Genomic DNA, 25,309 nt, shown 5'->3' with positions numbered 1-25,309 from the left:
TAGTCAAAACTTGGTCCTACATGGCCTTGAGGGCATTAGACTCACCACTTTCACATGCTCGTGAAAATCCCTGCTGATGTCTTCATTACCCGGCTCGGGCGTAAACCATGGCTGCAATTTGACAAAGAGCGCCGTTGGCGAATCAACCAGGACAATCACAACGCCAAGACAGCCACCGTCATGTAAATACCAGGAAGAGAAAGCATCTTGGCCTCCTCTGTTCATTGGATTCTATTAATAAAAACGGGGCGTAGGATTCCAAGTGCGGTCTTGCGTCCGGTTGGGTGCTGGGGAAGGATCGCCGACTTCCGAAGCTAGAGGGAATCAGAGGCTGCCTCTTGGATGATCCGTCTCAAGAACAAATCCAAGTTTAAAGCCCAGCAGAGCATTAGCAAGCTTGGTGATGTCAGTTGGCATTGCCTAGCGCATCTTTGATTTGCGAGGCACGTTGGCGTTGTAACGGCAGACAGGCGGAGATGTGTCCAACGTAGGGGGTTAATGCATGGTACATGCTGCCGACGATCCGATGGTGGTCACTCCCAGGCAGTATAAGGGCAGCACACACCTGTGGTAATCTGACTTTCCGGTCGATATCAAGACTGCAATACCGACGTCTTAAAAGCAAAGTATAACAGCTTTTCATCGGGCGCTGTCAAAATGGGCGGAGTTCCATCCATCCCCACCGACCGGACCCGGACCGTGCAGGTCATCGGCGCCGGCTACTCCCGCACCGGCACCGTATCCATGGCCCTGGCCCTGGAAAGGTTGCTGGGAGAGCCGGTGATGCATGGAGGAACGCAGCTGTTTGGCCGAGAAGACGGTTGGTTCAGCTTCTGATGCTTCCTGCGCTCAGCTCACGCTCACACTCTTGGAAACAGCCTATGTCAAGCTTTGGTGCGACGTCTTCGCCAACCGCGACAACAAGTCCGTCCTCATGAAGCTCCTACGCGAAGCCACGGCCGGCTTTGTTGCCGTCACTGATGTTCCCACCAATGCCTTCATTGCCGAACTGGTCGAGCTGTACCCGGATGCCAAGGTGGTGCTCGTGACGAGGGATCCGGATCGGTGGTTTAACAGTATGCAGACACTGCTAAAGGACGGCTATGGGTCAATGTCGGTGCTCAAGGCGATTCTGTGGCCATGCCCTGGATGGAGGTGGGCGCCAACATGGTTGAGATATCTACAGATTGTGTGAGTCGAGGCAGTGCGGTTGGCCGGTGTTTTTGTTGATGCTGATATTCGTGGGCAGAGAATCAGCCCGTCTTGGACCGACAATGTCTCGAGGTAGGTATAACTGTGCAATTGCCGGCAGTGAATCTCTTGTATTCGTGATGCTAATCTTGGTAGAATCCATCCTGATTCACAACGAATGGGTCCGCAACCATGTTCCCAAAGATCGACTCTTGACCGTGGATCTCAAACAAGGCTGGGAGCCACTCGCCACGTTTCTCGACAAGCCGGTTCCTAACGAGCCATTTCCTCACGCAAATGATGGCGAGGCTATGCAAAAGTTCGCCAAGGGGGTGTTTCGCACGGCGATGCTGATTTGGCTGGGCATTTTGGGGGGCGCGGGTTTGATTGCGTGGGTTGGGATGGTAGTTTGGAGGAGGTCCTTGCTGTCGTTGGATTGATGAAGCTGGTTTTCGTCTATACGCACAGTGTATTAATGAATGAACGAAGAATGAATAACGATATGCGTATCGACAACATTGGCGGTCAGTCATGCAAGTGATGGTGCAAGTCGGTGGTCACTTGAAGCGCCGATGGAGTGCGAGTGACTTGCAGCAACAACCTGGCAGGCAGAGCTGCTGCGTCACGTGAGACGACATGCCCAACGTGAAGCTGTTCGAGGTACAAAATCGACGGTATCATTGATAAGGGATAGGGGACAAGGTGCCATCCATTACGGAGCAGCAAATAAAAGAGCTGGTGTTGAAACCGTCTTGTTTTGCTTTGTTTATTTTTGCATTGAAATTGTTTACATTGTTCCCATACCTGTCCGGTAGCCGGGACATTGATTGACTTCCACGCTGGTCTGGATCCAGCCAAGCGTCATGTAGCTACGGAGTACACGGTTCAAGCCACTCGTTTTGTGCGTCGATTGTTGATGCCTTTGGGGGCGTAGCTTGAACATGTGATTGGCTGGGATGGAATTAACCGTCAGCATAACACGAGGAGCTTGGATGATGATTACGGAGCTGCTGGAAATCATGTTCTAATGCACGTCCAGAGTATCTAAATAATCGAGGTTCAATGGTCGGCGGAGAAACAGAGAAGCTACTAGGTACGGAGTGAAGAAGAGGAAGTTGTATGAGACTCCTTCGCTCACTCACTCATACACGCACTCATACACTTACACGCTCACACACCACAACTACTTACATACCGTCAATAGGCTCATCAAATCTCATTTTTGAAATCACCATCATCAATCGTCATCAGCATCCCCACCCTCTTCTCGCTTATGTACATATACCCTTGCTGGAATTAAACAAACAAACGCAAAGAATCCCCCATCTGTCCCGCCCAGCCCAATTCTGCCATCAAATCTCAGCTCGTCACGTCACGTCACGTCACGCATCGCCCATGGCCCCCTTTACGCCCACTAATGACTGCCAGCACAGCACGGCACAGCACAGCATAGCATAGCATAGGTGCTTCTGGCTGGGCATCAGTGGCCTTTGAGTGGTCAGCATTAGCATAGCAACCTCCGCAGCGCAAATCCATTGGTTCCATTTCTATCCATTCTATTCACATGTTGGGCTTCAATCAATTACTGTCCATCCAGCTCCAGAGCAGCTGATGCCCCGTGCTTCCAGGCGGCGCCTCTGTAATTCCGGCCCGAGCCTTTGTTTCCCTTGCCTGAAAACCACCGAGAAACGCCCAAGAAATCTCCCCCAGAAACCAAGACCCGGACAAACCCCTGCTAGGCCCAATCTGTCTTCCGCCATTGCTTCTCACCACCCCTCATCCTCATCCCATCCCATCCCAAAGCCCTCGCAATTCAAGCCTCGACATTTTGACTTTTGCCCGTTGACCTGGACTGCACCCGTTTCCTTTGTTTCCTTCTTTCTTCCTTCTCTCTCTTCTTCCTCTCCTTCTTTAATCTTGCCCCTTGCGCAACCCGCTTGCTGATCCTCCCCCCCGCGCCGACCTGCCACGACGAAGCTGATTCCAATCCGAAACCCGAACGAGCCTTACAAACCAACCAATCCAATCCAACCCGCCCTGATTTCAGTCTCATTCCGCTCCTTCGTTTCGCCGCGCCCCCGTCGTTTTGCCGTTCTTTTTTTCTCCCTTTGTTCAGCCTGGATTCATCGACCATCGTCGCGGCCCGCTCAGACCAGCTCCACGACGCCGCCGCCGTCGAGACCACGGAGATGGATATTTCCCAGCAGCAAGACTTTCTCCCCCCTCACGAGGCCGACATCAGCCAGGGCCCCGACGACATCATGGGCGGCTTCGACGGCGCCTCAGAGGCCGCTTCCAGCAACGGCTTCCACCACCAGCAGAGCCACTCGCTCGACCACAGCCTGGCCGGCAGCCTGAGGCAGGATGAAGAGTCCCCGAGCCGACAGACGCCGCCCGTGTCGGGATCGCTTTCGAGGCCAGCCAGCGGCTTGTCAAACCCGGCACCTCCGCCGTACAACGACTACCGGCCAAGCTCGGGCGACCAATCCAACGGCCGGAGCCACGTGGTGATCAAGGTCGGCATGGTTGGCGATGCCCAGATCGGCAAGACGTCGCTCATGGTCAAATACGTGGAGGGAAGCTGGGACGAGGACTACATCCAGACGCTGGGTGTCAATTTCATGGAAAAGACCATTTCCATCCGCAACACCGAAATCACCTTTTCCATCTGGGACTTGGGCGGCCAGCGCGAGTTTGTCAACATGCTGCCGCTGGTGTGCAATGACGCAGTTGCCATCCTCTTCATGTTTGACCTGACGCGCAAGAGCACGCTCAACAGCATCAAGGAATGGTATCGCCAGGGCCGCGGATTCAACAAGACGGCGATTCCCGTCTTGGTCGGCACCAAGTACGACCACTTTGTCAATTTCCCCATCCAAGACCAAGAGGAGATTTCCAATCAGGTAGGTTGTCTGTGACGTGAACACATTGCAGAACGATTTGCTGACGAAATGCCAACCCGCAGGCGAGACGATTTGCGAAAGCCATGCGAGCGTCACTGATTTTCTCAAGTACAAGCCACAGCATCAACGTACAAAAGGTGTGATTGCTTCTACCCGCTGTACTTATCTTGCGGGAAGCCAATCTCTAATCTGATTGACAGATTTTCAAAATTGTCCTTTCCAAAGCGTTTGATCTCAAGTGCACCATTCCCGAAATCGAAAACGTCGGCGAGCCATTGTTATTATATCAGTCTGTCTGATGACTTGCAGCCCCTTTGCACCCACTTCAAGGCTTGACTAGACTCTCCTTTCTTGTTCTTTTCTCGCCAAGTCATTTCTTTACGATAATACATTTTAATGGATGAGTGCTCGCGCAAGCCGTCCGTGCAAGCGGCATCAGCAGAATACAGAGCACATGCATTCAGACCAGCGACACAGATGATGGCGGAATATCCATTGCCCCCGAGGACGAGAAAACAGCCATTCGCCACGCACGACAATGACGATGGAACGACGAATCGCGCATCTGTAACAACCCCTCTTTCGAAGATTGTCATTTCGCCATCTTTTACCTATTGCTTTTATACTCGAATCCCTGCACCCACGGCACCGAGCATCCAGGAACACCACGATAGAGGTGATACAACAATGACGCTCCTCAGTGGTGACCAAACGCAGACGGCGCAATAGAGACGCCGTGAGAGGTGCATGGAGACATTGAAACATTGAGACCAACACTTTCTTGAGCATTAACTAGTTTGGATTTGGAGGACGCTAACAGAGAGGATGAGGAAGAAGAGACACGGAGGTTACTTGTATTTTTCCCCATCTTTTTTTTTAACTCTTTTATTCTTTTTTACTCTTGTCTTTTTTCTTTTTTTTCCACTATCAATTCTACTTTGAAACAGGGCTCGAGGAAAGGGCACACTATACGGAGAACTAGAAGGGAAAAAAAACAGGGTTGTGAAGGCGCCTCTGCTTCTTTTTTTTTCTTTAGACAAGCGCAATGAGGCTTTTTGCGAAAAAGAGAGACGAGATGGCGAAATTGGGAGGGCATGGCTGGGCCAGTGTCTGAATCTACCTACTTTTAGTTAATGTGACGGTCCATGAAATATGCTCATGTTTGATGCTGTGAAACGAATCCTTTTACCTAGTCTTTTTATTCATTCGTTGTTCTCATGATTGTGAATAAACACATGGTGAACCTACACGGTGAACTTGCATGCTGTGAACGCGAACTTGTGTGTTTTACATGTAATACCGTGATTATACAGAGCTTGAATGCCAAGCTCACTGTCTACCTAGATTTGGTAGTTTAGCTGTTCCCATATGCCCCCGTTCCCTGTTTTGTGTATCCCGTACATGTGTTCAGCTCAGACGAGCCAAGTGCCTCGACGAGCCAGAAATGATCTAAATGTAGCCGATGCCCTATTAGCCTACAGATTCCTGTGTCATGAAGAGGTGAGATGTTCCTTTGTTTTTGTGCGTTTTTGTTTAGTGCGTCTCCCTGTCCCAACATTGCTTCTCACTCTATCCCTCGCGGATACTCCTCGTACCTTTAGTAACCCTGACGGCCAGGATCGTTCGAAGCTTGTCCCTCAGAGCGGTAACTCTTGGGCCTCGAGCCACCAACGCTCATCCGGGGATTCTCCACGACAGCTCGAATGGTAGCGTCGCTGTCTCTTCCCCATGTACGCACCGTGGGCGTAGGCGTCTGCGGGAGTTGACCGATGTCAATCTCATTACCACGAGCAAGAGGGTGGGAACGAAGCGGCGTAGCTCGCTCAGCAGCGTACTCCATGGCCGGCTCAAAGTCGTACTCGGTAAAGGCAAATCCGCCACTGGTTCTGTGATCAGGGACTCTGGCGACGGTGCCTTCGAGAGGAATCCCCATGCGTTGGTCGTGGTGCTGGTAGCCGTATCCGGCGGCAGATGCTCTGGTGCTGACTATGCCTGCACCTGCATCCCTGTGAAGACCGTAGGGGTACTGCTGAGATTGAACTTGATTCTGACCCTGAGGCTGAGACTGCGAGTGGGCGGGAATTCCCCTGAGCGTTTCTTCCGAGTCCGTCGCCCAGTACGCCCAAGCATCAAAGTCATCATCCACCTCGACGAAGCCGTTGATGATGGCGACGCGCCGACCGCGGGAGCCAGAAACAAAGATGGAGCGAAGACTGTACGCGGGGGCAAGGCTGGTCAGGGGACGGCGAGGAGGCTGGCCGTCGGGGCCGCAGCGGATGCAGTCCTTGGGGATGAGCAGGTAGGCGATGCCGATGAGGATGTTGAGAAAGATGAGGACGGCCATGATGATGGCGATGACGAGGAAGACGGTGGAAGGTCTTTGTCCCTCCATGATGAGAAGCTTTGCTTTGAGAGGTAGGCTTTCGAAGCGGTTTTGAGTGGGATGATTTGTGGTGAAAGGCGTGCAAATTGAAGTTGCTTCGGGGAGGACGAAGCTTGCACAAAAGGTTTGGGAAAGGAGGAAAAAGGGCGAGCACGCAGATTTTGAAAGCACCCAACGATGAGATGCAGAAATTTCCCTTCGTTTGTTTTCTTGTTGCCTTTCTTTTGACTAAGCAGCACAATGAGTTCTTGCCATCTGGTTCTGTCGCCTGTTCAGCTGGCAGGCACCTGGTGAGCTCTACCTGCCTCTTGATTTTTTTTCTTTGGTGGCAGCTGCCAGTCCATTGTACTTGATGTCAGAGCGATATAATGAGAAATTACTATACTTATATGAAGCAAAATAAATAGAGCAGTCTTAAAACGTCATTTAAAGAAGTTGTAATATATGTATCTTGGTTTAAGGCGGTTTGATATTGTAATGAAATATATATTGTTTTATGCCATTAATATACAGACACAGTGACATCCCTTATTTCCTACTCTGAGCCTATTGATATCAATGTAGAATCCCTCTATAAAGTACAATATCAACACATTCGACTGACATTCTTCTAGATAAACACCATTGATATCAGAATCATTTATACAAAACCTAAAGCTACTAATGAAGCGCCTCTGCAAATCACCCGCCCCACCCACAGACGGCATCACCTTCACCTTGATTGGCCACGAAAATCTCCCGCGCATGAAAATGGAAATACGTGTATAGCCCATCTTCCAACTCCATTTTTTCCACATTTGACAGCAAGCAACCTGTTTTATTATTAGAACCTCGAAAGTGCGTGCGTGCTTTGATATACGTGTATTCGTGTGCCCACCTTTGACGTCTATCTATTCAACCGTTCAGCTCATCTCTTAGGTGCATCTGCTCCGGATTTTGCATCTCTTCGTTAATTGTCGCGTAAAATCCACGCCTCGGCCCATGTCTCCTAATCTAGTACGAGGTCCGTACCTTTTTTGACTTGGTGCTTCTGCTCCCTGGTGGCGTCTATTAGAGTTGAGCCTGTACATCCATCAACCATCGCCATCTACCGCATCCGGCCATCTCTGTATACGGCGCATCTCATGTCTTCATACCTATACAAAAAACTCAATTGTACTCCGCATTTTGCTCTCAACTGCACGTCTGCAGCAATATTTCGTCAGTTGCTTTTCAAATTCACGTCTTGGCATCATCACGTCAATTTGCCGACTTGATTCAGAAATCAGGCCGTTCCAGAAAGCCCCTTACTGGGGTCAGTGCGCCATGTAACATCAATGGATGTCCGTCATTATCAGCGCCAACTGCAAGAAGAAAAAAGACCAGTCACAAAAAAAATAGGCGAACAAAGAAAACTAAAAGAGAACCTTGAACAAAATCCCAAAACGGACAAAACAGGCCATCCACAAATACAGCATCGTGACATTGCAACAACGAAATCACTGCGTGGTAACTCATAACGCGTGCTGGCATGTATGCTTTTATGTATCCCTTTATATAGGTAACTGTAAAAAAACAAACTCGTGCTCGAGGCCGGAGCTCATAGACGAGACACAATTCCATCCAGCGGCCTTTCCAGCGTGTATTTCTACCGTAAATGCGCTCCAAATTTTGGGGCTAAAAATCCACACAACTCCATTAACGCCCGGCTATGATATGAAATCTCCCTCACTCTGCTATCGCAGGGCCATACATGATTACAACGAACAGTGGAATAAAAGAAGAACAAGACAAGTGGCGGCACAATGTGTGACTCGGCGAAGAAAAAGACGTAGAAGACCTTGGAGATGGGTGGTACTCCAAAAGCGGTCGGCATACTGCCCCGGGAGGGCCTGCGAGAAAAAAAAAAAGGTTCGTACGACGTTTCGTCATCGGAAGCATCACGGAGGAGCATGTTTGCTTTCAGTTCTTGTCGCCCCAGAGCGGTGCGCCCAGCGGCTTGCTTATGCCAAAGCCGACGCTGACGGCGACTCCCACGACCAGGACGATGATGAGGACCTTGGCGATGATCTTGTTGCGCGGGCTCAGGTTGGCCATGCAGACGCAGTTGTTTCGCTTCACCTTGGTCTGCTGGGCCTGCTTCTCCCAGTGGTCCTTTCCGGGCCATACTTGGCAGCACTTCTTGTTGGCATCCAGCGTCATGCTTTTTCGGAGGGGCTTGTCAAAGGAGCTGTGAGAGTTGAGAGCCTCAATGTCGGCATCAAAGGGATTGGTAGTCGTCTTGTCCGAGTGTGGGTTGGATGTGATGCTGGTGACCGAGGTGGCATTGGTCGGCACGGCATAAACGCCCACGGTAGGGGTGAGGGCCTTGTCAGGCACAGAGATCTCGACGGTGACTTCTCTGGTGAGAACAACGCTGGCAGTAGACTGCCTCTTGTCGGGAGTGGCCATGATGATGGTGGTGGTTTTGAGGGCGAGGCGAAAATGTGATGAGGCGTGGAAAGAATGGCGGAATCAGATTCTCGTCAGATCAAAAAAGAGGCGAGAACAATAGCAAGAAGAGGCAAAACAGAGTGTACAAGAAGAAAAGGCTGTCTAGGAGACGGAGGTTAGCATGTTGGGTTGGATATATGCAAGGGAGAATGTTTGCAGGGGCTGTGCGGCAGAGACGAAAATAAAAAATATGAATGCGTGGGGAGCACCTGACGTTGCCACCGCCGGCACATGCAGGCCACGGGAAGTGCGAAGAGAATGAGGGAAAGAAAACATACCTGTGGGTTGCACGAAGCTTGGAGAATGGAAGAGTGCAGCTGGTGACGGGTTTGTCAAGTGGCAGGGGGAATCGTATTCGTGTGGCGATGTCTCGAATGAAGGAGGCTTTGTGGCGAAAAAAAAAAAAAAAGATAGAGAGAGAGAGAGAAAGAGAGAGAGAGGAGAGTGAAAGAAGGAAGAGTAGAGAGTAGAGAGTAGAGGAGAGAGAGACGCTGTGGTGCTGAGCAACCACGAGAGAGAGTGAGTGAAAGAGATGAATGCGGTTTACAAGGTTGACATTGGCGAACGAGCTTGGACCTCCTTTGACGATGCGATGAGATGCAGGCTGTGATTTGTCTTCCAATTGAATGAATATCCAATGAGACAAGCAGTCCTTGGTAAATGAAAGAAGACCAAGATAAAGGACAATTGGACAAAGATGGAGAGACAAGAACCGAGAAGAGGGGGAAAAGTCGAGGAGAAGAAGAGAGCAGTAGCCTGATATCGAAAAAAAGAGGGAGGCGAGAATTGCTTGGAGTTAGAGCGTACAAGGTACTTGTTGGCTTGGGCTAGGTACCTCAAAGAGGGAAGAGACCTGAAGCTCGAGGCGTTTGCAGCTGGGGGAGAAGAGATTGGCGCTAGCGGGCGCAGGTACCTCGTGGCCGTACTTAATCTACTTGATGTACCTGGTGCAAGTGCCGAAGAGTACGCCGCAAACAGCCCATGCCTCCATATATCTGTCAAGTAGCATCCACCCCGTTCATCAGGTACCCCCCCAGGTATCTCGCATTGAAGGCTCATTGCAGAGCTGCCAGGGGACTCTGGCAAAAGTCTGGCTCAGCGAGATTGCCTCGTCCCGCTCGGGCCACCCAGAGCCTAGAACAGCCCCGGCTAGCGGAGCGCTAGAGCCACTACGGCCGCAAGGTTTATAGCGCACTAGCCTCCAGTCTGCATGTTGGTGGAGTGGCCGGTGCAGCGCTGTATTTTCGGTACGAGCACTGCGAGCTGCTGCAGCCGAGACGCAGGGGAAGGAAAAACTGGCCACGAACCTCTGGAATTTGGATGGCATGGCAGGGGTGGCGGATGCAGTGCCCAGCTTGTTGGGCGAAACGTGGGCGAGCGATATATAGATGAAGGGGTGCATTGGATGATTTTGGTGGGATTGGGGGGCTGATGCACTAGGATGATTGATTGCAGTTGAGCTGATATGGCGATATGAAGATGAGGATGACGATGAGGATGATGCAGAACACGGAGTGCATGTACTACAGCTACAGCTACAGCAACACCAAGACAAGAACAGAGAAATGTCTTGCCTCTCTTAATTTTCCATGTCTCAGCATGTCGTTTCCAACAAAGACGGGATGCGACAGTCTTCTTTTATCCTTTAGCGAGTACGAAAAGAGAACAGCCCAGCGTACCTAGCAATACAACATCAACATACGATCCCAATGCCTTGCGTGGCTGCATCGACAGCAAAAAAAAAAAAAAAAAAGTCGGTTAACCAGCATTGACTGATTGGCACCTGCAAGCATCATCACCACGAACCCCAACCCAACTCGTGGAATCACATCACCCTGCAGATGTAACATCAAATACTCGTACTTGTACAACAGCATCGAGTCCAAGGTCCCCGCTGATGGGCAACGTAGCCGTTGTTCCGCTTGGGCCCTTTGTGGAGAGAGAGAGACCCCGTCCAGGGATGCTCCGAGTCAATCAATCCCTGGCCACCACGCGTACGAGTACATGCACATGGCCCATTTGTTTGTCCATCTGATTGGGTATCTGAGGTTGAGCATTATTACGAGTACGAACCGGCGTATCTACAGCACTGCACATCTCCTTGGTCATGTCGCGCCAAAGGAGGCTTTTGACGGCTCTTCAGTGGCTCGTTGCATGACTTGGGTTGGAGCTTGTCGTCAGATGATGGACCGGTGATGCTATTATGAAGAGACGGTGTCGTTTTCGGCAACCTAGTACGAGTAGCAATTGGCTTCGTCTCTCTCCATCTCGCTCTCTATCGCTTCTCCATTCAGGCTGTCGCTTCTTCCTCGTCTTCCCCTTAACCGAGACACACCATCGACCCCCTTGCAGACGACGAGGATCGCCACCAGCTCAAATGACTACCATGACCAGCTGTCGTGCTACTCGTACTTCTACTAACAGCATCAAGTATCGTTTCCACCACTCTTCATACTTGATTCCACCACGCAGCCCAAGCAACCGCCATCCATCTATCCCTCTATCTATCCGCTCAGGGGCTTACTTGTATTCCCCTCGTCTTCTGCCATCTGCTAGCTTGTCCCTCATCGTTTCAATACTCGTTCCGTGGCGCCTACGAGCGGCGCCTAGTGGATGCCCAAAGATCCAATCCCCGCGTTTCCATGTGCCACTTTCGGCAGCTTCCAGCCCTCGCGCTCTAGAACGGCAAAACTTGCTCTGCCTAAATCTCTTAGCATCGCGCACTATCGATCTCTTGCTGAGATGGCTCTGGAGCCCTGTGACGCTTGGTTTTAGTGGCTTAAGTCGCCTGGATTGATTGATGAAAAACTAACAAGAAGATACATGTTTCTGCACATCAATGCCGTCTCTGTTGCCGTGCTTGCAACCATAATCGTATCTATAGTATGAACGACGCAATGCAACTAATGCCACTAAAACCAGGCTTCAGAGCCATCCATTGATCTCTTTTGGCTTCTGCAATCTCTTATTCATTGGATACATGTGCCGAATACTATGGAGCCTGTCAATTAGACCAGCCATCTCTGCTGCCGCCTATCCCTGCTGTAGTTTCTTTATGCATTTCTTTGCACCATAGACTGAATACTAAGTACCTAATGCCGGTGTGCGCTCAGCCTCACCTCCCCATATGACAGTAAAGTCACCAAATACACAGCTGGCGAGAAAATATTCTCTCGCATAGTAAGCATCTTTTGTTCGCTCTATCTGGACAAGGAGATTTAGATCGGCCACTGGTGTTTATTGCTTATAGTCTTGGTGCAATTATTGTTACGGAAGTAGGTTTAACGTGAACTGCAGACAGTAACGGGATTCTAATCTTCTCTTCTAACTGCTTGCAGGATCGTCATTATAAATGCAAACTGAGCTTAGAAACGTTGTTGAGTTTACCAAGACTGTGATTTTCCTTGGCACGCAACACCAGGCAAGTGGAGAACAGAAAAACAGAGACCGAGATTAAAGACTCCAAACACTCACGCGGAAAATTACTATACGCCCGGTTTTTAAGTACATACCCAGCCCCCCCCCCGTATACTACAGTCAAACTGTTCACGCATGCTCAGCTAACCGATAAGATAGTGCTGACTTGCTCCCTTTCGTCAAACGCCTGAAAAGACGAAGCAGCTTGGGCTCGCTTGGTTGCACTCAGAGGAGACATACCGAAGGAGACCAGCCTAAGCTCTTATCTTATTAAGATAGACCTGGGACCATGGGAGCAAGCCATACGTGATATTGGAAAGACTCAGTTTCACCAGTATCCGGAACAGGGCACGCCGGCATGGAAGAAAATCATGCGCGATGTGAAAAGGACTCAGAGGAACCAGTATGATCCGGATCAGAGCATGCCGTTTGCGGTCCAATACACTGGTAGTGGTCCTATTCTCCGACAAACTTTCGACGAGTTCCACTCTCGGCCACCCGAGGAAAAACACTATCATGGGCATCGTAGTGTTGCGAGTTTTGAGTCTGCAGGTACTGCTTAATGCTTGGATAGAAGTAGTTGCATAAATTTCATTGCATGGCCGTCTTCTGTATGGCGGTAGTTTCGCATTCTCAAGTAATACTGGACCAAAGAATACGACACATATAAGGCATGACTCCGTACGTACGGCATAGTGGAGATGTGTAAACAAGAAAGGCGAGATCTGACCTCCATGTGTTGGCCACCTAGCCGTAATTACGTGGCTCTCACACCTGTATATTCCCCAACGCCGGGAACTCGCCTCGACACGTCATTCACTAAGCCAGTTGCCGGCCTCATATACGCGGGCTGCCGGCCGAGGATAGAAGGTTCCAGAGTCTCTGAAAGCAACACGCAGCCGTATGAGTCACTGTAGCCGTAATAACCGTAATTGATATCGCATTTGCATTGTGTGGTACATGTAGTAGACTTGGTACAAGTAGATCTACCTAGTTACTATAGGAAATATAGTAGACGTCGTGGATATATTTATATTTCTCCAGTAACTGCTACTATCTTTATAATTCTCTAGTAATTACTACAAGTTATATATTCCTCTAGTAGCTGATATTATTTATATATCCCTTTAGTAACTGCTACTATTTATATACTTCTCTGGTAACTGCTACTATCTGAATATTTCTCTGGTAACTGCTACTATAATAGATCTAGTGGAACGCAGGTATCAACGCCATGTGCCAGACGGGTGAATGCGTTATCAGTGGGATAGATGCATTTGTTGGGGCGGACAGATACATTTGGATGCCCACGTATATGTTACAACTGTCATTTCGACGTGGCGGTGAACTAAGTTTATGGTGAATTCAAACCCCTCCCAAACTCAAGGCAATTGAACCCTAGAACTATAAAAGGTCCCCTTTGCCGCTCTTTGCTCCCTCATCTTCAAAGGCACCGATCTTCTCCTGCCAGCATCGATAGTCTGCATCCTGTCTTCTACTTCACATCCGCAAGGTAATGTGTCATTCAGTCACTACAGCTTGATCCCATGCTTCCTTCCATCTGTATTCGAAAGTGACAACGAACTGACCGCGAGGTGAATCAGAGTCCAAAAGACCCACATAATCCTGGAGCAGGTCGTCAACCTCTTTTCTTCTCTTCGTCAACTTCCATTCGCAAAGTATTGTACGTATGTCCCCCCTCCCCACCCCCTCTCCATAAGCTTGATCTTATGAGACCCTACCATATTCTAACCACTTCCATCTGGCTACTAGGTGCCTAGTAGCTTCTCCCCTTCCAAGATGACGGGACGCGGAAAGAACCGGTCGAGAAAAGCTCAGCGCAAGGAGGAGCAGCAGCGCAAGGAGCAGCAGCGCAACGAGTCCGAAGAGGCACAAGGGCACGCCGGACCAAGCCAAGTGCCGCAACTTGCTGTGCCGGTGACTCCATCTCCCAGGAAACCCACATCTGAGGATGCATCCCCGCCCAAGAGGCGTCTGCAAGTCGCGGATACCCCAACGCCGCACGGCACCGGCCATATCCAGAAGGATGAAGATGCCGCGAAGATATTGGCTCTTACTGGAATTCGACATAAAATGTCGCGAGAGGTCGAACAACAAGTGCAGGAAGTCATCGGCGACAACCGCAACCGTCATGGAAAGCAGCACAGCATTTCTCAGCTCAGCAACTTGACCATCGGCGTGACACAATCCCCAGACAAGCAGCAGATGATCCAAAAGGGCAGGCAAACGGCCGAGTCCATCATCGAGGGCAGGCTTCAAAGCAAGAAGAAATATCTAGCCCAAGCCGAACAGCTCGTCACAATTCTCTACAAGGCATGGCACAATGGTGGCCTCGATGTGACGAAAGACAAGTACGACTCCCAGCTTGAGCAGTTGGAACGCTTCATCACAGCCCTGAGAGGAGATGTTGTTGTTATCCAAACCTCTCGACACGAACTCGGCGGTAGACTCATGGATAATATGATCTGGGAACAAGACCTTCAGAACACGGATTGGGCCTATCTGGATCTTTTGATCAGTCGCTATAAGACGCCCGAGGGAGCAAAGCTCTCTTTGTTTGCTCCGAGAGATGCGGACGCCCAAGCTAGGTTTCGCAAGAGGGTAATGAATGCATACGATGCGGTGCATAAGGATTCGGAGTGGTGTGTCATCGCTGGCAGATTCTTCGGGCCGCGTGATATAAAGGCAGCCCATATTGTTGGGTACAATGTCGGCGAGCCTTCTGCGCGGCACCTGTTTGGGCCACCTAGTGACAATAATGGCCACCTAATGTCAGATAAGAATGGCATCCCAATGTATGATCTGTACGAAAAGGCTTTCGATGACGCACGGTTGGTCATCATACCAGAGGTACAACCGGATGGAAACCCACGAAAAGGCTGTTGGAAAGTCTATTGCCTCGACGACCCCGATACCCATGAAGAGTCTACACAGGTCCCAGTTGGTCGTGAGCTTCATGGGCGCTCGTTGAAGTTCCGGAACGACTTTCGACCCTCTGCCCGATACTTATACTTTGCGTTTTGTATCAATATTTTGAGGAGGCAACGGCACAAGGTCCCCGGTTGGTGGCGAGATGTGTTCCTCGAGGGCCCGGGAAAGGTTTGGGCAACGCCGGGCACTTACTTGCGCACTTCGACTCTTCGGAGACTTGCGCACCAAATCGGCCACATGACCGAGGAGGAGGTGGTCGAATTCGCAGGACCAGCTGATGCTGATGAGGAAGAAGAAGAAGACGTGGAGATGCTGGATGCCCAAGCCGACCTGGTGCTCGCAGCCTACCTTGACCAGGGTTCGCCCACTCCTGCCACCCACAAGGGTCAGCGTCTCCCGCGCGACGAGAGATATGATTGAAGAGAGCCGTGGTGAGGAGGACTTGGGTAAAGGGGGGGGGGGGGGGGATGTTAGTTGTGTTGAGTAGTCACGTGGATCTCTGTGTTGAGTGGTCACGTGTATCCCTGTGACCACTCCTTGGTCAAGCCCACTTTCTTTTTTGCTACCTTTACTGTTTGTTTGCAGCTAGCTTTTCCCTCTTTCATAGATCAGCATAGCAAGAGAGTTTTGCACCTTTTAGCTTGTTAATTTGCTCGTGTGTTTTGTGGCCCAATTTGCTTTGTTGACCATGTGTGGCTAAAGTGATAGATTGAGAAGACTGAATAAATAGCCAATAAGAAAGCCCTTGAGAATCACTTTGAATAGTAGCAGATATTAGTGAAATATAGATATAGTGGTAGATACTAGAGAAATATGAATATAGTAGTAGTTACTAGAGAAATATAAATATAATAGTAGACACTAGAGAAATATAAATATAATAGCAGACACTAGAGAAATATAAATATAATAGTAGATACTAGAGAAATATAACTATTATAGTGGTTATTAAAGAATATAAATATAATAATAGTTACTAGAGAAATATATATATAGTAGTAGATGTGTATTCTTCTAGTAACCATGACTAGCTTACTTTAGAAGCGCATATGGCAGATTTACAATGGATTTTGTCGAGATATGTCCCTTCGACTGAGAAAAAGTCATCCTTTGACATCCATTGTTACATGTAGTTTTGTGGTGGCAACCTGTAGGTGCACGTATACGAAAAGTGAAGCTGCGACAGAGAGCACGATCCAAAATGCCTTGATGCAAGAGACAGACGAACAAGATTGTACAGGCAGTTATGCCCAGGGACTGACATTGTGACTGCCCGCAGAGCTAAAGCTTGCGACACTTCCAGGTCGGCCGGGAACGGACGGCGATGGTGGAAACCACTCGGTGGACAGGTTCCAAGCAGGTTCGAACAAGTTATCAGCGACGGTACCGGGTTGCTGCAGGTCGGATTCATCAGGCATGTGGAAGTCATCGGGAGAAACTCGAAAGTCTCCGCTCCAATCATGCGTGCGTGTGAAGAGCGGATCATCGGGGATGGTAGCATCAGGTCGCTGCATGTCGGGGAGAATACATGTATCAGGTTGCCGTATATCGGGGACAGTATTAGGTTGCTGTATGCCTGTACCCAAGGTGCATTCAATTCCCAGCCGAATGCAAGGAGTACATTGAGTCTCGTCTTCTGACGATGGACGGCATTTCGCCTTGATTCGCCTGCAAAAATCTGGATATCCTTTAGCAACTCCTGCGAATTCGGCAGATGAAAAGAACAAGGTTCATGGCGAGGGCCGACACAACATACCACAAGCTTTGTTTCTCTTGAGCCTTGCTTCCCTACGGCGTCTTGCACGGCTGGCATTCTTGTTTTGCTTCGTTTGCTGCTCCTGGCAGATCATCTCATCGAAACCCAAAACCTCAATAACATCGTTGGCCTTCGCCCACGACGATAGGCCCATATAAGCAGCGAAAGCGAGCATTTCCGTCCCTTCTGGTACGTCCTCTCTGAGTGTAACCCAGCGAGCCCATGTTGCTCTATCACTCAAGCGCTTTACCACAGGGCTTGGGTCGACTTTGCATCGTTCAGCCAGTTGAGCATGAGTGAACAGTCTGAATGTGGCGTATGAGAGAAGCGCAGGGTCATCTTCCAGTATTCGTGACCGACTCAGCTGAGAGGAGCACGACTCGGATTTACAGAGGGACCCGTCCGGTTCAGATTGCTCGCCGGGAATAGCGCCTCCCTTTGCCATCCATTCAACGATATCCACACCTGGAGCGTCGTCCAAAGATCTCAGCACATCAAACACGGATGCATCTTCTTCTCCTGTCGCCGATTGCTTGCCATGTTGCAGCCGGTGTTTGTAGTAAAGTGCCAAATTTCGAGCCGCCACATCATTGAAACGAGTTGGGCCTTTATTGCCATTTTCCAAAATCTTCAAACTGTCTTCGTGGCGGCGAGCTGCGTGAATCCTCGCCTTGACGAGTCCATCAAGTTCTTTGATATTGATGTAATCCAAGCAGGTGTTGATAATCGAAAGATGGCTATTGCCGATCGGGTTGACCCATAGACTCGAATCAAGCATAGAAAGCCCATTGCCTTTTAAGAAGAAATCGCGCACTGATTCGTGTATGACCTGGACGATCCTAGTATTGCCTTGCTCTCGATTAAGCGATCCCGCTCCTGCATAAACGGACAATAATTCGACTCCCTCGTCTTGTAAATCACCTGCTCCAATGCTCTTCAGTTCCACCAAGCCCTTTGAGATTCTCCTGATCTGCTTTACAAGCTGCTCGTCGCTATCGGTAAAATGGACCGACTGACGCCACTCTTTGAGTGATGTAATCGAAGGCTGCCAAATGAAGGCCATTATGTGATGCCACTCGTGAAGGCTAAATGGTTTCGTTCCTAGGATTACCCACTGGAAAAGCCTGGTAGCTGTTCGCTTTTCATCCTGATCAAGGTTATAAAACATGCTGGAGAACAATTTTTCGAGTTCCTTTGGCACATTCGTGACCAGTCTGGTTAGGTACGGCATTCCTCTGCCATCATCCCAGCTTCTAAGCACGTCTTCTATCACCAAGACTACCCAGAGAAACACACCATCAGACTTGTTCAGAATACTTCCTCTTAGGTGTTTCCAGTGCGGATCTTGGTCGGGCACGCAGACTCGAAGCTTTTGGTCCACATATGCCACAATATCGTCACTGTTGTGCTGCTCAACGATAATCTCAGGACAGTCATCCAAGGTGATTGTGGGGAAGTGCCTGCTGGATAGACAGACACTGAGATGAGCTCTTTGAACAAAGGCCGACTCAGTTATTGACCTCCAGAAATAGGCCATCGGTCGTAGCATGGTCTCATCGCATTCATCCAAAGCATCAATGAAAATGATTGTTCTCCTCGTCTGGCTGAGCAGCACCGACTCAAAGAAGGATTTCAGCTCTAGCTCTGTCCAAATAGACATCTCTGGCCGCGTACTCCCTCTCCTGAATTTGACTTTTTCTTCCCACATCTTGTGGAAGCGCTGGAGGCTCTCTATGTCTCCAGGCAGAAGTTGGTATAGCAAGGACTGGAAAAGCGCGAGGCACGAGCGCTCGAGTGTATCCCCTTTGGCATTGAAGAAGAAGGCAGCAGTAGTATGGTGTGACTTGGCCTGCCCCGACGCCGCCCGGCGAAAAGCCTCTTTCATCAGTGTTGATTTACCCGAACCTGGCTTTCCTTTCAGCCAAAGAAGACCGTAGCTCTTCTGCCTACTCGTACTGTTGAACCAATCTCGATACACCTCATGGTTGAATAACCAGGAGCACGTCTGGTTTGCCGGGGTTTCCAGGCTTTGGTAGCGAATATGAATAGCCGGGAACCACAGAGATCCAAGGCAAGCTTCATAGAGCTGACCATTGGTGATGTTACTCAGTCTCCCTTTCGTGGAGGCGGCACTCGATACTGACTTGGGAAATCGTGTTTGCCGAGCTGGGAGAGCCTCAGTTGCTTTAACTCTCGCGATGGAACGGTATATCGAGCCAAGCTCTCCAGCTATTTTATGATAGTTTGGGTCATCTTTTCCCGAACACCGACACATTTCCACATGGTTCGCTTGCAGCGTCTCAGCATGCTCACGATAATCTCCGATCAACGATGAATAATCAGGAACCACCTTTTTCCCAATCTTTGCCAAGCTGAGGCCTTCTTGAAAGGTTTTGACTTGAAAGTCGTGCTTTTGCCATAGTATGGAAAAGTCTTCCTGCGCTCGTGACAAATCCGTCGTCTTTAATCCCAGGGCATCAAGAATGGCAGGCGTCGTCTCCATGCCGAGAGAGCTGATGACAGACCGCACCACTTCGCCGAGTGCCGCAACATCCTGACTACCGCGGTGCGGAGTACCAAGGAAAATGATCGATCCAGTTGACTCGACTATGTCTCTAAGCTCGGCTTCAAGGGATGATGATGACCTCGCAAGCATCTGCAAGTAACAGTTGGCAATTTGTACCTGTGCCCAAGGGCCAGGATAGACCTACCTCCTTGACGACAATCCCACCCAGACTGTGAGCAACGAAAACCAGCGGGTGTTTTAGACGCCTTTCCCTGCGTAAAGAAAATAAAAGATCCTTGCTATGGGAGAGAATGCTGTTATAGTTTATCGCACCATCTCTGTACTTGGTAACCTTACAGTCATAACCGAAAGTGAGAATGCGTGAGTCGGGACATTTGTCGGGAAGCAAATCGGCAGGCCAGAACACTGACCCAGGCTGGCTGTCATTTTCCTCAGGAAGCGAAGTAGCAGTTGATCGCGTGCCGCCTGTTGGCGAGGCTTTTGGTGGTTTCCAGGCCAGACGACGAATGCCACTTCTTTTCTCGTCTTTCTCGCCTGTCGGTTCAAGCGTATCGGAGGTCTTGGGGCGGTAAGTCCATGTCTTGGACGGATGTCCCTGCAAGCCATGGACGAATACAATGCTGCGGGTATCAGATCAGTTGGCCATATGCCTATTGCACCAAAAAAAAAACTGAAAGGGTACATGATGATACAGACGCACTCGACGATTGGCGGAGAGTTCTCAGCCTCGTAGACAACGGACAGGCCAGTGTCCAAAATAGTACTCGACATGTCCTGCCTTGGATCTGATTTTCTTTGCACAAATAGTTGGATGCGAAAGATTGAGGGTTTGAGAAGATGAGGCTGGGGATTTCAACGAGGCAGATCACCAAGGCTGACGGGCCTCAGCTGAGGTAAGGATGCATGCATGTGGCTGAGCTTGGCTTTTGGTCCAGGGCTCGCGATGTAATAATCTCATTGGAGGGGAGTATCGGGCATCATTGTTGCAACAACTGTGCGTGAGAGACGACGCCAGGTACATTCTCGAGGTAATTATTATTACTATTATTCTAAACAAAAAAAACTTATCCATTTCGCAAATGGAGTCGTGAATTTGGCTCTGCCATCAACTAATACACCACTTGTTGTTTAACGGAACCAATCTGCAGCAAACATCTGCTCGTCTTGAGGTGCATGTAGGTACGTAATAGAGCAGATGTACAGCAGCCAAAAAGCCTTATTAATATTGACCCTAGTACTACTAAGGCGTAGTATTGAGTGATGCAACTCCAGGCACGCAATCTTGGCGGTTGCCATTTCCTCCTACCAGTTGACGAGGTATATACATTGTAGATGTTGCAGATAATGACGGTGTTTTGTACCAAAAACGTACTATACTTGTATCGTGGCCACTTCCTCTTTATAATCTCCAAACCTCGCTTCCTCATCGTACCTCCCAATCATCCTTGCACAAGCTGGTGCTCATGGTTTCTTCTCTTTTCCAGTTTGTTGATTCTTCATTGTTTCTTCTTCAACATCGCCACAACATCACCGCCATCAGCTTCACAGGTCCAAGCATCATTCGTTCCAACCAGCTGCAGCTTCTCTCTTTACCGGCACTCGAGTTGCCTTTGCAGCCATCTTTTGCCTCATTTCTTCCTCCCCCGCAAGCTCATTCTCTGCCCGGCCATCCTCGGCCAGTGTCTCGACTATGAATCGATTGCCATCACGCAACCATGTGTCACTGCTCGACATCTGAGGATGTGGAACTTGGCCTGCTGCGCTTCTCGCTATGCTTGCCTGGTGCTGGCGGCATCCCCCAGCGCAGAACACCCGGTGACCAGCAAGTGGCGTGGCTTGCGAGTCCTGCCAGCCTAGATGCCGATCCGTCGACGCCCGAAGACTCTGGTTGGATTTGCGGCATGTATGCTCGAGCCTGGACTCGGTTGGAAATGGCCATCTATGGCCAAGACGTGGAGGATTCTCAAGAGATTGCCTTTTGCTACGGAGATGCTGTGACTTTTGCCGCCTGTTTACCCTGTATGTCGCCTCGTCGCCGTGCCAACACATATCCAGCCATCGCTAACAACGTGTACCTACAGTCTATGGTTTCACTATTGGATCACTGCAATATGCCGTCCGCAGCTACTTTGGGCTCGAAGGAACCAGGAGACAAGATTTCAGCGATGGCTGCTGCTTTCCGCGCGACACAATTCTGAGAAACGAAGAAGAAATTATTCTTCGCGAGAGGCTCCGCAGGGCCCCAGAGGAGAAACAGCAGCCGCCCTATGGCTGCTACGATCAAATGCTCTACCAATCCCAATCCCAGTCAGAGCAGCAGCAGCAGCGTGCAGTCCGAGGAGATCAAGCCCAAGTTCCTCTCAGCGAAAACAAGACAGCAGCCACGAATGCCGCCGTCAAGACGACACCAGCCAAGGTACACTCTGTGCATGAGGATGTTCGCCAGCCTGCTCAACCCAATCGACGAGCACCGCACGGTTTAGAAGAGGATCTTGCCACTCCGTCCAAGGCAAAGCGACAGGAGCACATTCTTCATGACGACGCTGAGACGGCAACTGCCGCGAAGCCGGTGCCTCACGAACTGGGCGCAACCTCGTTGAAGGCTGGGCCTTTGTGAAACGAGCAGGGTAGATTCTGTTGTTCAAGACGATGGCTTCGGGTTGCAAATGGATCAAGTGAAATCGGTGGTGAAGATTACTCGCCTATGTACACACTCTCACACCACAGTGGTCCTAATGTTGATCCGACCTCGATAGAATTACAAGTAGCTTCATAACAGAGCATCTTTACTCGTCCAAATACGCGCGTGGTTCTGTAAAGCATGATTCAGCCATCAACCGCCCCCTTCGATGTTAGTCCATCATTTTATTGACGCCTATCCAATATGCAGTTTTAACGAAGCAAGATTTCAATCACTTCTTCTTCTCGACCCTCTACAGCCTCTCCCTTCATGACACCGTAGACAAAACATTCGCTGTGAAAGGTCAAACTCGGATCTGACTCTTCATCAGACGCTTTCGGTAGAGCATTCAAGATGACAGGCACCCTGCACCCACCAATGATCCAGAGTTCCTGACCTGGCTGAACATTTTGGGGGCCAAGCCCGACATGCTCATCCTCGGTGATGAAGATGGCCTGTGACCGAACCATTTTATTTACCCATTCGTTCGGATTGTCTTCGTCGTCGGATCCATCTGGCGATAGGCTGCCCGTGATGAGCCCCAGGAACGCTGTGAATCCGCCGTCAGAGAGCTTGTCTGGGAACTGCTGGTGATATCTCGACAAGAGTTTGCCCCATCGGTTGCCGTATGAGCGGAAGATGGAAGCGACTGAGCCCTCGCCGGCAATATCCTCGCCAGCTGCAATCTCCTCTACCAGAGCGACGCGGCTGAGCTTCAGGCCGCAGATGCGGAGCGCAGTGTTGTTGTCCTCGACTCTGAGGCCCTCGCCAACACCGAACATTCCGCGATCTGCCTCGAAGCCGCCCCAGTGCCACCAGTGGTGATGGTCCCAGAAGTTGCACCTGCTGCGTCTGGCTTCGTCCTTGACGCCGCTCCAGTCGACGGCCCACGATGCGAGGCCCGGGATGTCGGTTCCTTCGCCGCCGCGGCCGATCAGGGGCTGCAGGTCGGTGCTCCTGTCGATGAGGTCGATGGTGACGGTGTGGTAGAGCGTGCGCACGTCGACCTCGTAGTTGCACATCTTGACGGAGGGCAGAGAGACGTCTTGGCGGAAGCCGAGGACGCCGTAGACTTTGTCGCGGGGGTCCGTCGCGGAGCGGAAGCGCCAGCGCCAGAGGAGCTGGAAGAGCTCTTCTTCGCGGGAGGCGCCGAGGCCGCGGAGGGAGCCTTGGAGGTTGAGGAGGCAGCCGTTGTCCCAGAACTCGTGGTGGATTGCGGGCGCCTTGTCGTTGAAGAAGCTCTCGGAGGCTTTGTCGAGGACGGCCCAGGGGAGTTCGCAGGGGCCCCAGTAGATGGTGGCTGTCGGGGGGAGGATTGCCTCTTGGACGGTCCAGATGCGGGACCACCAGGATACGTTGAGGACGGTCTTCAAGGCGGCGGCGGCGGCGATTCTTTTCTGTTCGTCGTCTAGCCAGGGGGGAGGGTTTTGGTCGCCCGCGATCCAGGAGAGGGTGTCGAGGGCTGCTTGGGCGTCGGACTCGGCGATGTCGCCCAGGGAGCCGAGCCAGATGGCGCCTTGCCTGCACTTGTTGTAGATGCGGCCCATCATGGAGACTTGCAGCGACTTTTCGAGATTGTCCGTCTGGTTGATGCACAGGGCGTCGGCCCAGACGTGTCGTGGTTGATCGGGGAGCCGCAGTCGTCGGAGGGCATCGGCCAGTGACGGCGTGACTCCGACATTGTTGTCTCCAAAGAAGATGTCTTCATAGGTGTTGGGATTGTCGTTTCCCCAGGCGTACGAGAGGGCTTCGTAGGGGAAGTCGAGGTCGTCGAGGGTTGATACGTGGAATTTGCAGCGTAGAGGGGAGTCTGGGGGGCCGGGCTTGATCTGGAGAGTGCGGATTTCTGATTTGAGGGAGTTGATTGCGGGGAGGACTTGGTCGTGCCAGGAGACTTTTTTTGCCATGATTGTGTGAGAATGATTAGATGAGGTTCTCCTCTGGCTCTCTTCTATCTCATTCTCTCTTTTTGGAGTTTTGCCAGTTGACTATGTTTGAAGAATCGGTGTAGATATTGTTTGCGTGGGAGAAGCCCCCGCTGATATAAAACAGATTGGTTGCCGTTGCAGGATTGAGCTGAGCATCGGGATATAATGTCAGATATACAGTAAGCAAGCGGGATTAGTTGGCGAGGACAAGGGAAAGCGATGAGCGTTTCTTATGCGGCAGCGTGGTGCAAAAATAGAAGGCTTTGTCGTGTGATTGCTCAGGGCTGGGGGAAAACGGGATTTTAGTCTGCCGCTAAGCATAATGTATGTAATGCTCTTTTTTGATGGTGGGACCCCTGGTATGGTGAAGCTGTGTGAGCGGATGGCTGGCTGCATTGAGGTTGTCAAGTAAGTTGAAGTTGTTCAATGTGAGCATAGACTGGCAGTATGAGAGGAGGCCGGTGGTTGAGTTGGTTCGATGGGGGCATGATTGCCGGGGCGTGGTATGTAGCTGAGTTGAGCGATTGTGCGGCTCTTTTGACTCAAATCCATGATTGGTGCAGAATCTCATCCTTGTTGAGAGGCTTGTCTATCGTCTTACCATCACCCTTTTCTTAGCAAGACCCTACCTACAGCATCTGTTTGACTGATACACATCGTGTCTGTGAGTTCGGTGACCCTTGCAAGAGGTCATCAGTCAGACTTGGCTAAGCCCGCATAGAGATGAATCAATGCATCAACAACTAATAGCTAGAGGAATTCAAATGTCAGAATTCTCCCATGATGAAAGAAAGGATAGGTAAATACCATACAATATGGCAATGAGGAGTGCCATCCAAATCTCTATTACTTCATCCTCCAATAGGGCGATGAGTAATGCTTCGTAGCTTGAGATTACAAGGATAGTATCTCGATATGTATGGGCTTAGGATGACTGCATAAGGCATATAGCCAATAATGGAGTGTAAACGAGTACATGTCCCACAACTAGTCATGGAATCTCACGACAATGTTGAGGCTCTACATGGTGAGTGGATCAGCTGCATGCTTTAAAGTCCGCCCCCTGGAAAATACCAAAACCCGATTCAATGCTTACTGGG

General features: G+C 50.4%; 8 protein-coding genes across 8 annotated transcripts; 4 read left to right on the top strand and 4 right to left on the bottom strand.

Moving 5' to 3' along the window:
- Window positions 1–657: 657 nt before the first annotated feature.
- Window positions 658–1,631, top strand: Triagg1_1707 (uncharacterized protein; the record flags this gene model as incomplete). Its single annotated transcript, XM_062895807.1, has 4 exons — window positions 658–820; window positions 879–1,191; window positions 1,250–1,284; window positions 1,348–1,631. The coding sequence occupies 4 exons, from the start codon at window positions 658–660 to the stop codon at window positions 1,629–1,631; spliced, it is 795 nt and encodes a 264-aa protein (XP_062759246.1).
- A 1,749-nt stretch (window positions 1,632–3,380) lies between these two features.
- Window positions 3,381–4,393, top strand: Triagg1_1706 (uncharacterized protein; the record flags this gene model as incomplete). Its single annotated transcript, XM_062895806.1, has 2 exons — window positions 3,381–4,094; window positions 4,295–4,393. 2 exons carry the CDS (start codon window positions 3,381–3,383, stop codon window positions 4,391–4,393), a joined length of 813 nt encoding a protein of 270 aa, XP_062759245.1.
- A 1,298-nt stretch (window positions 4,394–5,691) lies between these two features.
- Triagg1_1705 (uncharacterized protein) lies at window positions 5,692–6,486 on the bottom strand (the record flags this gene model as incomplete). Its single annotated transcript, XM_062895805.1, has 1 exon — window positions 5,692–6,486. The coding sequence occupies one exon, from the start codon at window positions 6,484–6,486 to the stop codon at window positions 5,692–5,694; it is 795 nt and encodes a 264-aa protein (XP_062759244.1).
- Window positions 6,487–8,418: 1,932 nt separating this feature from the next.
- Triagg1_1704 (uncharacterized protein) lies at window positions 8,419–8,907 on the bottom strand (the record flags this gene model as incomplete). The annotated part of the gene is made up of 1 exon (XM_062895804.1): window positions 8,419–8,907. One exon carries the CDS (start codon window positions 8,905–8,907, stop codon window positions 8,419–8,421), a length of 489 nt encoding a protein of 162 aa, XP_062759243.1.
- A 5,259-nt stretch (window positions 8,908–14,166) lies between these two features.
- Window positions 14,167–15,738, top strand: Triagg1_1703 (uncharacterized protein; the record flags this gene model as incomplete). Its single annotated transcript, XM_062895803.1, has 1 exon — window positions 14,167–15,738. The coding sequence occupies one exon, from the start codon at window positions 14,167–14,169 to the stop codon at window positions 15,736–15,738; it is 1,572 nt and encodes a 523-aa protein (XP_062759242.1).
- An 824-nt stretch (window positions 15,739–16,562) lies between these two features.
- On the bottom strand, window positions 16,563–20,372 carry Triagg1_1702 (uncharacterized protein; the record flags this gene model as incomplete). The annotated part of the gene is made up of 4 exons (XM_062895802.1): window positions 16,563–16,894; window positions 17,075–19,730; window positions 19,786–20,221; window positions 20,302–20,372. The coding sequence occupies 4 exons, from the start codon at window positions 20,370–20,372 to the stop codon at window positions 16,563–16,565; spliced, it is 3,495 nt and encodes a 1,164-aa protein (XP_062759241.1).
- A 944-nt stretch (window positions 20,373–21,316) lies between these two features.
- Window positions 21,317–22,218, top strand: Triagg1_1701 (uncharacterized protein; the record flags this gene model as incomplete). The annotated part of the gene is made up of 2 exons (XM_062895801.1): window positions 21,317–21,620; window positions 21,683–22,218. The coding sequence occupies 2 exons, from the start codon at window positions 21,317–21,319 to the stop codon at window positions 22,216–22,218; spliced, it is 840 nt and encodes a 279-aa protein (XP_062759240.1).
- A 275-nt stretch (window positions 22,219–22,493) lies between these two features.
- Triagg1_1700 (uncharacterized protein) lies at window positions 22,494–24,188 on the bottom strand (the record flags this gene model as incomplete). The annotated part of the gene is made up of 1 exon (XM_062895800.1): window positions 22,494–24,188. One exon carries the CDS (start codon window positions 24,186–24,188, stop codon window positions 22,494–22,496), a length of 1,695 nt encoding a protein of 564 aa, XP_062759239.1.
- Between the last annotated feature and the right edge of the window lie 1,121 nt (window positions 24,189–25,309).

This window comes from Trichoderma aggressivum (assembly GCF_033847375.1).
Source record: "Trichoderma aggressivum f. europaeum strain CBS 100526 chromosome Unknown scaffold_004, whole genome shotgun sequence".
NCBI classification, from domain to species: domain Eukaryota; kingdom Fungi; phylum Ascomycota; class Sordariomycetes; order Hypocreales; family Hypocreaceae; genus Trichoderma; species Trichoderma aggressivum.
This window is presented reverse-complemented; position numbering and strand designations above follow the sequence as displayed.